This window comes from Zonotrichia leucophrys, chromosome 2, assembly GCF_028769735.1.
Source record: "Zonotrichia leucophrys gambelii isolate GWCS_2022_RI chromosome 2, RI_Zleu_2.0, whole genome shotgun sequence".
Lineage (NCBI taxonomy): Eukaryota > Metazoa > Chordata > Aves > Passeriformes > Passerellidae > Zonotrichia > Zonotrichia leucophrys.
This window is the reverse complement of record NC_088171.1, coordinates 127337450-127348601: the sequence shown is the minus strand read 5'-3', so window position 1 is coordinate 127348601 and position 11152 is coordinate 127337450. Positions and strand designations below refer to the sequence as shown.

At 43.7% G+C, this 11152-nt stretch overlaps 1 protein-coding gene across 6 annotated transcripts in view; it reads left to right on the top strand.

Annotated features, from left to right (window-relative positions):
- Positions 1-1242: 1242 nt before the first annotated feature.
- OXR1 (oxidation resistance 1) overlaps positions 1243-11152 on the top strand; it is a 260724-nt gene continuing 250814 nt past the window's right edge. For 2 of the 6 annotated variants that reach the window (XM_064706324.1, XM_064706320.1), the window contains exon 1: positions 1951-2077. Coding sequence is in view for 3 of the 6 variants with exons in the window: in XM_064706328.1 (XP_064562398.1) it covers positions 1454-1487 (34 nt within the window). In the remaining 3 variants the exon portion in view is untranslated. Of the gene's footprint in view, positions 1488-1838; positions 2078-11152 lie in introns of those variants that run through there. The other 4 variants (XM_064706328.1, XM_064706317.1, XM_064706325.1 and 1 more) reach the window with 4 other exon arrangements.

Genomic DNA, 11152 nt, shown 5'->3' with positions numbered 1-11152 from the left:
GACCTCTGCATCCCTTTGGACCAAAACAGGCTGCAGGGCAGAGTTGCCTCCCCGTAGTCTGCAGAGGAATCTCAGCTTCCATAAGACTGGAGCACCTTCTTTCCCTCCTTCTCCATTGACCTTGGTCTCCAGAGTTGTTCCTCATATACTCTCACTCTGCTCTGCTCTGGACACAATTACAGCTGCCAGTCTTTGTTAAATGTCTTCCTAGATCTGTTATCACAGAGTAATTAGCAGCATTTCTAATTGGCCCAGCCGTGGGCAGTGGCACGGTGCATCTTTGGAGCCATCAGGGATGGGCTCAGTCGGACACGGAGGAAGCTGCCAGCTGCTTCCCACAGAAGCCACCCCTGCACCTCTCCAACTTCTGCATGCCCCCTCCCCCCACTTCCTGCATACGAAAGCTTGGCTTTAAAAACCCAACACAACCTGATTCACTCCCTTTTTAATACTATAATCTTTGTGACGTCATCTTCAGTATCTCCAAGTACTGCAGTAGTTACCTACACAATCTTGTCTAATAATCTATGCCACTGTATGTCAGTCTGCAAGGGAAATTGCTTCCTTGCTCTCACTTTATTTGACAGCACTGACAAGTAACACTTCCTTTCCTGATTATACCCACCTACGTGTGACTGAGGGGTTTTTTCTGCAGTAGTTTTTGCTGAAGGCTGTGTTAGATTTCCGATGAAGATAAATTTCAAGTGATCTCTCATGTCTAATGAAATAAATGAAAAATTTTGAATGTGGTCTTGAGTGTACATACTATTGTACATTATGTCATCAGAATAGCAGATTATCATGATGCAGATGTTGTCTGATATTTTTTCTTAGCAGTAGTTTAGTAATTTTTAAAGATGCCCTTATTTTGTGTGTGTGTGTAATAGCAATTTTCTGTATCCATAAAAGCAGAATTCAGTAATACCTCTGAACTTCTGCTAGGGGAATATAATTTTAGACTCTCTAGTATCTATATAAATCTAAAACAATGTGGTGCTATTATGTTTATTCTTGTCGGTCTTTTAGGAAGGTAGAGAATGATAAGCCACGGCTAAAAAACCCCATCAGAAATTCCCATTCACAAATACTTAGGCGGCTTTCAATTTCAACAGCTCTCAGTTTTGAAACATAGCAGTGTCAGTGAGAGGTGATCATGTAATTTCTGTTGCCGCATAGATCTTCCAGCCTAGAAAATTATATTTAGGAGGGCTGTTCTTCACGCTTTTCGCCTCGGACCTGCCACATTCTCATCTGACTGCTCTGAGCTTCATGGGAGAGCTCCCGAGTGTTTGTCACTCCCCAAACCTCGTCCGCATAATCTAACGCCTCGGAGCAGGATGGAGATGTCTCCAGAGAAACGCCGCATGAAAACGCCGCTCGGCATCCTCTCGCTCACTAAGTAGAACTCATTTCTGAAGCTGCTGCTTCACGGGGTGGCCTGGCCCTGAGATAAATGGCCCGGTCCGAGATACGCTCCTGGCCCCGAGGTAAATGGCCCGGCGCTGGGGTGAAGGGGGCAGAGCCCGGCAGCCGCCCCGCCGGATGCTCCCAGAGCCCTCCCGGGGCCCTGCGCACCCCTGAGCGCTCCGGCGGCCGCAGCTGAGCGCACCGCAGCTCTCCCGCCGCAAAGGCGCGGGCAGGACGCGGCGGCGCGGGCATTGCGGGCAGCGCGGGATGCCGGCAGCGCCCCGCTCGCAGAGCCTCTCCTGCGCTGGCTCCGCGGTGAGAGCCCCGCGGCAGCGCAGGCCCCGGCTGCAGAGCCTCTGCTCCGGCTCCGGGGGAAGAGCCGTGCGGCGGGAGGAGGCGCCGCTCGCCCGGGGCTGCGGGGAGCGCGGCGGCCGCCGCCCCTTTAAGCCCCAGCTGTTCCTTTCTGCGGTGCCTATTTTTAGCGCGTCCTCTTGGTAGCATCCAGCTCTGCCCCCTCTCTCTCCGCGCTCCCCCGTCCCCCCGGTGGTAGGTTCCGCACGGCGGGGGGACTGAGCATGTCCGAAGGCGCTCGGCAGCGGCCGCCGCGCCGGGGCTGCGCTCGCTCGCAGCGCGGGAAGGAGGGCGCGGGTGCCGCCGCCGCCGCCCGCAAGTAAGTTTGTCCGCGGGCGCGGTGCCGGCGCGGGCGGCGGGCGAGGGGCAGCAGCCGCCGCCTTGGTGCTGCCTCCGCGCCGCAGGGGCGGCCCGGGGCAGGGGTTCGGCTTCGGGCTTCGGCTTCCCCCGCCCCTGGAGGCTGGCGCCGGGCGGGATGCGCGGCGGGACCGTCTGCACCTGTGCGCCTCGGTGCGCGCCTCGGGGCGGCCGCAACTTCTCCGCTGCCCTCCCCCGGGTCAGCGGCTCGCGGCCTGGCCCGGCTCGGCTCGGCTCGGCCAGGCGGGTCCGTGCCGCACGGGTCGGCGGAGGCAGAGCGCGTCTGTCCCCTCGGTGCGTGTGCGGGCGGGGACGGCCCGAGCGCGGCGCGGCGCGGTGCGCTCCGAGCGCGGTGCTGTGCGGTGGCTCCGAGCGCGGTGCGCTCCGAGCGCGGTGCGCTGCGGTGCGGTGCGGTGCGCTCCGAACGCGGTGCGCGGCTGCGAGCGGCACCGGGAGAGGCGGGCGGCTCTGCTGGCCCCGCGGAGAGGGAGCGATGCGAAAATACCGAGAGAGTGTCGGCGCAGGCAGTGCGCCCTGAGAGTCAGCGAGGCTGCGGTGTTCAAAGGAGTTTCTGATTTAACAGATGATGCCGCAGGAAAGAAGCAGTTTGCGGAGAGAAACTGTAACGACACAGGTTTTTCGCTCTCTCGTGTGATAATTTATTCTAGCTGTTCTTTCAGTTTAGAAGAGGTACCGTGTTTTAACTTATTGTCAGTAACCAACAAATACCGAAGTATGCCCTGAGATTTTTGCCTCTGAAAATGGGATTTTTATATTAATTTTAAAAATGCTTGATTTGTTGTTCAGTTCACCTGTAAATGGGTTTAACGCTACGTGTTCCTAGTACTAGGGAATGTAAAGTTTTTCACTTAACGTTGAAAGCGGCATGGTTTAGGTAGTTTCTTTTCCTGTGCTCTAAACCGAGGAAAGGTTTCAGAAGCTGCTTCTCTATGCAAAGGAAGTTTTTTGATGTTTGCAAAGTTGTATTAAGATAGTTTTCTAATTAAAATCATAATAGGGGAAGGGGAATTTGAGGCGCTTAGCGTGTCACTGGTGGAAGAATTGGGCTGAGAGCCAGTAAGATGTTCTTGGTGGACAGCCTGTTTTAATTTTTATTTGGCTATGTCTGTAGGTGTTGTCAATCTAATGACCCGACATTTAACATTTTTAAGCCATGCTTATCTTTGCACAATGACTTAGATTTGGTGTAGTACTCAGACATGAATATTCATATAAGCTTAAATGTCTGTATGCTAAGCCTCTTCAGAATTTAGGTGCCTTTAAAAATAGTTGCAGACGCAGAAGATGCCATTGCTACTGTGTATATACTTGAGTCTTTTAATTAGCTTTGTGCAGTGGAGACGGGAAGGCTGCTGGATTCCGTACCTCTGCAACTCCTCAACTTTTCCCTTCTCCCAAATGAAACTCCCTCGCCTCCGCCCGCCGAGGCAGCGCTCCCGGAGAGTAACAATTGATCCGTGGGTTTCTGAAAGCCAGTTTGCATGATTTGGCTCTAGTTTGTGCGCAAATAAACTGCTGTCCTGTCAGTTCCATTTTTAAGAGTATGCAATAATGGGGGAAAATGGAATTCTTGAGTTGATGCTTTTTGCCTTCTGTAAAAGACCACAGGAAAATGCAGCAGGAAAGAACTGCCTATGTTGACAGCATAGTGATAAATAAGAAGGGAAATTCTTGTGCATGGCAACCTGCCATTTTTCTCATGTGATTAGATTTTATCTGAAATAATACCCTGTATTTTAAAGAATAAATTTATTTAAAATATGAGAAATAGTCAAAGTTGGAACTTTAAAAATGCCTTTCCTTATGTTGCTGGAGTAATAATTTGTTTAATTATTTGGATTGTATTTTACTGTTAGGATGTTTTAGTACTATTTATTTTAGTTCCAGAGCTCATACATATTGATAGAATTATTTCAGCATCCCAACCAGATAAGGATTCTTTGATAGTCAAGCAAATGCTAATAGAGCATATAAGGATATCCTTAAAATATATGCTGTGAATTATAATTTCTGTTCAGTCTCAGTTAATTATTTTTTCTTGTCCAGGTTTGAGCCCAACTAGTGGAGATGAGAAAATTGTTACAGTAACAGTGGGTTACATATTAGTTGTTTGAGAATGTCTAGTTAGCAGCTGCAGTGTTTGCACAGCTATGTTTCCCTTTAAGCAGAAAAAAAAAGGTAACTAATCTTCTTTCACAGTGCATATCTTTCTTTCTGTTAAGACTTTTTCTCCACTGTTTGCTTAATCAAAAGAAATATCTTCCATGGGTTTGTTTGTTTTAAAAGTGTGTGGTCTTGCATTGTAGGAAATATACATACTCCTCCTGGACTTTGGGGGAATAATAGAACTATTAAAAGAAATGCAAAACCACTTTTTAAAAGTTGAATTTCATTTAAAAACTATACCCCCCCTTGGTCCTCTCTGCACCGCACCCCCCCACATCCCCAAACCCTGATAATAATGACTTTCTTTTTTTTTTTTTTTTTTAATAGGGACGTGATGATTATTTAAGTCTGGTAGCAGAAGGCAGTAGTCTAGGATTGTCAGCACTAATGATCATGTGTTAATTCACAAGCCCTTTGAGCACTTGTTTTTGTTGACGAGCTACTGTGACTTACTTCTTATTCACCCTTCAGTGAGTTGCTGTTGTTTCTTAAGTTACTGTAGCAAAAAACATTAAACTAAGCATACTATTGACACATATGGGAGGTGACAACCTCACAGAAGCAAACAGTTGCTGCTGGCGAGCCTGGTCGGGTGTCAGATTAGCACAAGATTGTTACATGATTGTGGATGGCTTAGCTCAGGAGATACTGATACTTTTGTTTAGTAAAGCCGTTTACTTGAACGTGGGATATGGCTTCCTTGTTCCTTGCAGCAGATATTTGTTAAATAGGGTGTCTCTGGTGTGTGAGCTGTTGCCATCAGAGGCAGAAGGAGCATTTTGAAATAGGCAAAGAACTGTGAGTTTTGAAGTCCATGGGGAATACCTTCAGGTGTTCAAACAGACATTGCTCTCTTAATATCATCAGGGGTATTTTGTGCCTGGGCCGGATGCTTGCGTGGCTCCTGCAGCAGTGAGCTGTAAATTACCCTCCTATTCCAGCATCTGCTCCAACAAGATTTACTGAAGATTAGATACAGATACAGAGAAGGTAGCTCCTGAATATCTCATGATGTGTCATACACTTTAAGACAGGAAGTTATTTGATCTGCAGGTTACAATCTTTCAGATGGATCAGAGGCCCCTGTCACAGAAAAACCTTATCTGTGGCTGCAGCAGTTCAAGTAGTGAGTTCCTCCTGAACATAAAGCTACTGCTTGTATCCCTCAACTACACATTGAAGCAAGTGATGACCTCCTGCGTTCTTACATTACTCTGGCAAAACAGGGATCTAAGACATGTTCAATTTGTTGTTGTTGTTATTCTACTGCCTACTAATAGGGTGAAATGAGAGAGAGAAGTAGGGGGGAAGTCATAAACCTGTGTCAGTCTTCCAACCATGTTCCACAGATATTATACTGAGAGCTAATTGGAGTTTTGTTTCCCTAACTCTTAAATGTCATGAGGACCATGAGCCCCATTTAGTTACTCCTCAGGAATACACTTATTAACTTTGTTATTTGATGACTGAGAAGTCATCAGAGGGGTGTTTGACATGGGAGCAAAGGGAAGACAGAGAGAACAGCTACAAGCTGGATGTGTGTTATAGAGGAGTTCTCAGCAGAGCAGGAACACAGAGCAAAAACACTGCCTGTCACAAAGACAAGGATTGGACTTTCTTTGGGGCCAATGTGTAATGTCTTGCCCATATAGCACAGGGATGGTAACATGAGGGGGAAAAATGGGATTGTATGAGTTCCTCCATTAAGAACCTGAGAATATGAAAGGTGTATCAGTCTTTTTTTTTTTTTTTTTTCCTGGAGCAGTTATTAATAATAACTTTCCAGTTATTAATTAGCCCAAGTTTTTGCTATTATAAACTAATTTTTAGGCTAGTGTTGTTTTTATTCAACTTCCAGTTATCAGGTCTGGCTATTTGCCTGTTCAAAGAGCTACATACTGTCCAATTTTTTAATAGGAAAATCTGTATCAATTGATGAAGGCCTCTTAATAAGACTGAGTTCATCAAATCTTTTGCTCTTTATGTATTTTCACTCCTGTTTTCTTTTTGTGTCTGGTCAGTTAGACTGTTTTCTGTCTCTTGGAAGCTGTGCACCTACTGTGCCCTGGATGAAAATGCTTTTCCTAATGTGCAGTAACTTTGCACACAAATTAAATGGTAAGGGCAAGATAAAGTCAGGGCCCTAATAGGAAGGAGAGACTGTAAAGAAAGCTCTGATGGTGAAGTAGGTACAGGTTGTCTTATCCTTTGCTGAGAAATCTATCAGTGGTCAACAGTGAAAGATGAATGAAAGGAATTTTGAACACTTAGCAGAGCTTAACAGACCTTAGCAAAAGCAAGACCATTTCTGTGGAAGATGGGAACTTTGTTAGGCTGTGAATGGGAGCCTTAGTTTTGCAAGATTCAGTGCTGCAGTTTACACGTTATTCAGTCATCAGTGACCAAAGACTGACACTTTGGGTCAGCCTGGGACATGCACCTTTGCATCCCTGTGAAGAACAGTTGACATATTTGCAATCATGGATATAAAATATTTCTTACTGACCGTGTAAAACAAAGCTGTAGCAGTTCTGTCTCAAACCTGGGATGACTCTGGAAATATTACCTGTTGAAAGTGTTCGCACCTGGTTTATTCAGTTGATACCATTTGTATCCACTTCTGTTCTGGAAGGCATTGTCACAGCCATCAGGATAGATTACTAGAATCCATCCTGTCTATCTTCAGTGGGTGATCTCACCCACACAAGCACCAAATTTGGAGAAAAAATATGCAATGTGAACACATAGCTTGGCTGCTTAAATGCTATGCTTTTTCTTTCCAGACATTATGTATACAATTCTCATTCATTTCACTGTGAACCTAATTTGTGGGAACAGAAAAGAATTGTCTGCCTCCTGTGTTCCTTCATGTAAAATGCTTTTGGGACACATAGATATGAAACAAATTTTATAGGTAAGACATAGTTCAACTGAAGCACTTACATGGGTAAATAGTATCCAGAAATCTTTACATAAGCTTTATATATGACATGCATACAAAGATAAGACTTTGATACTGTAGTCAGAACTGTGTTTTTCCCCAGAGCATAACACAACCAGATTCCATGAAGATACTTCCTAAAATAATTGTAAATACATTATTAGATATTCCTAATCTAACCATAGCTATATAAAACCTCAGTAATAAATAATATTTCATAAATATTACAGAGCACACTAAAAGTGTTAGTATTTATAGTCACTGTAGTGCAACTAGATTCACTTGCAAGTCTTCTTTATACTTCCTTTCTGATTTTAAATTATTAATACTGTTCTATTTCAGAAATTGGTATTTGTACACTGTTGATGTAAATCCAATCTATTCAGTCATGTGTTTGACAGTTGAATTCCAAGTGGTCTTATGCATTTTGTTGCGCAAAAAAGCCAGGGCATCCATGTTGTTTATGAAAGGATATTCCAAGGTGAGTGATCAATTAATATTACATCTTTTGTAGCTTATGGAAAGAGAAACTGTAACAGTTTTTAAATCCCCTTTAGAAAAGGAAGCAACTCTTATCCAGGACTACAAGAAGTAATTGCAAGACAAAAGGATGCAATGGGAAGCAAAATGTTTTTTTCTTCTGGCTTTATTTATCTATTGGGATCTTATTGTTAGTGTCTTTGGGTTTTTAGAAATTTTCTCTGGGATTACTTTTATTTTTTGTTTTTTTTTCATTTTTCCTGGAGTGACTATAAACACTAACTGTGGTGAAATATTATAGCCATAGGAATAATGCTAACTCATTAGTAGTCAATCTCACTTCTACATGAAAGCTCAATTCCCTTGTTGTACTTTCTGCTTGAATAGTTTTCAAAGAACCACTCTAATTTTATTTGTGGACTTAAACTACTGATAGAATTCCCACTCATACCTTCTGTTGCCATTCCTATATCACCATGGCAAAAATAAATTGTGTCCTTCTTTGCATGCAGATTCCATATGCCAAAAAAGATGATAGTGGCAGGAATTGGCTGGTCCATGTGGAATGCTTGACTGTGAAACTTTCCATATACAAACTGTCATATCTCCTTTTTCTTTTTCCTTCTTCTTTTTTTGTTTTTCACTGAGGTCTGCCTCACCTGAAATCTTACATACCTGAGTCTGTGCTCCACTGAGTTGTTTTATCTGAAGAAATGAGAAACTTAGACACCTCTAAAATGGGAACAGTTGAATAGCTAAGTGTAAGAAATTGTAAGGAATGTTTAGAGGTGGCCTTAACTGAAGTGGCAGTAACATCTGTACAATGAAGATAGCACAGCATAGCATGATGTGAAAAGATAAGTTCATTAATGTTGGTGAAATACTCTGATGCAGTAGTGATGATCACCTTGGAGAGGCTCAAGAGGAAATTGATACTTCTGGCATCCTAGCAGAGCTTAACTAGAGTTCCCTAAGGCTACAGACTGAACAGCTCTGGTCAGACTAGACACCAAATACCTTCTCTGCTTACTCAGTAAATGGTGCTGTCTGAGTATTGTGGAAACAAGTGCAGTGCTCTGTGAAGACATAGCTGAACATCGTGTAAAGCTGCTAATCTCTCCTTTTGGAGAAGATTGTTTAGACCCTTGGTGACCTGTGGTTCTTAACTGTGTTGGAAATAGCAGCCACAGTATGAGGTGTTGGTTCCTACTGAAGTCCCCATCAAACTACAACCAACTTTTTGAACTGGGTGAGAAAATCTCCTTGTGCTGATGATGTGACTGTGAGAGAAGAGATCTGTGTAACTCTGCACAGTCATTAGTGAGGGTAAGTGAATACAGACAGCGGCAAATAAGGCAGAATTAAGATACAAATGGTCCTGATTTTGGTAAATGTGATACTTTTCCTTACACTCCATAAAGGAAATGTCATCAAAATCATGTTATATGTCTGCTGGAACTCTAGTACATGTGTACATCATATCCACCAGCACTAGCAGAGGTCTGCAAAGTGGTCAAACCCAGTGATGGAAGCAGTGATTGTTGTTGCCCAGGTGGAGGAGCAGCATGGCTGGGTGGAGTTTGCAATGTTTGGAATGAAATGCAACCAGACATTACAGGTAGGTATCTTAAAGATGATCTAGTTCCAACCCCCCTGCCATAGGCACATCTCCCAGTAGACCAGGCTGCCCAGTGCCCCATCCAGCCAAGCCTTGAGCACTGCCAGTGAATGGGGCAGCCACAGTTCCTGTGGGCAGTCTGTACCTGATGTTTTACTGGGACACAGGGGACAACAAATTCTCACTGCAGTTCTGTCACAAATGTTGCAGTAAGTGTTGCAGGAAGTTTTGAGCAAGGCTTAGATTATTCCTAGAGATAAAGCTTGACCTCAATGAAGCTTTAAAGGGAAGGTATTGCAGATATAGTAATAGTGAGAAACACCCAGAAGAGATACCATCACCTTCCCATATGTACTTTCCCCAAGCTCCTTTACCTTTCCTTCCCCCAGATTTCCAGGTCCTGTGAGTAAGTCAGAGTAAAACTGTAGCACAGGCAGAATGCAAACTTGTTACTGCTCTTCCCAGCATGCCCTCAGTCACTTCCAACCACTTCTATTTCACAGGTACACACCTGAAGGCAGAGATTTGGAAAGATTTTGTGGCACGGGCAGTAAAAATGAATTCTCCTAATGAATTTATATGTCATCTTCTGTCACCTCCTTTGGGGAGCTTAAGATACCAGTGGTTGGAGCCCATGGGTCTTTCTTCAACTGAAATAAAGGAAATCTTCTTCAGGAAATATGAAAATTGTCATTGATAGGGAGGAAATTGTTCCATCTCCATGATCTCTAAATTCCTGTAACTGCTAATTGCATCCTGTTTTCTACTTCCCCTTTGTAGTTATTTTAATTACAGCTCACTACAGTGAAAGTACCTTTCTGTTGCTGTCTGAGTGTATCCAAAAGGAACAAGAAGAAAAAAGTTATTTATTCTGCATTTTTAAAATACTCAGTCATGTTGTAGATCAGTTGTCTGGGTTTAGTTTTCGGAATGTATACCTCTATGTAAGCCAGCATCTTTAGATAATAGGAGGATTTGGTTCTAATAACTTCCTCTGAGAAGCACAATAACTCAATTTTCCAAGGCTATGTAAATATTTTCCAAGTATATTAATTCACATTTGCCAAAATAAGTCAGTTTTATACCTGTGTGAGGGCAAAAGCAATGACCAATTTGCATTAATATCCATGAATTAGGTCGCGTCATGTTAAATGGAGGTTGAAACATGTTGCAGAATTTTGTTCAGGCATGGCTTATAGAAAAAGACCATGAACATATATAGCTGGTTAAAAAGTAAAAGGCAGCTGTAAGCAGCAAATTCTCAGGTTTTTTCCTTAACAACAATAAACACCATGTCCTTCAGTAAGTGATGAGAAAAATATGGTGGAATACATGGAGGCCTTGAGAATGGTAAATAACAAGTCAAAAAGAGGATGAGAAAAACAAGTATTAGCCTCAACAAGAAACCACAAGTATTGGCAACAAAGGAGGGGTTGGCATGTAATCTGTAACCAATGATGAGCTCAGGTTTTGCAATATGTATAAGCTTAATTAACACTACTATAAAAGTGTGTAAGCTGGATCAATAAATCGGAGTTCGATGCTGATCAATCAGGATGTGGTCGTCTCCCTTCACCTTCCTCAGAAACACTGACACAGGTTGCCCAGAGAAGCTGTGGCTGCCCCATCCCTGGAAGTGTTCAAGGCAAGCCTGGATGAGGCTTTGAGCAACCTGCTCTAGTGAGAGGTGCCCCTGCCCATGGCAGGAGGGTTGGAATCAGATGATCATTGAGGCCCCTTCCAACCTGAATCATTCTGTGATGATTATTAGAAGGATTTTAAAGAGTAGTCTGAAAAAAGTGGGAATAAAT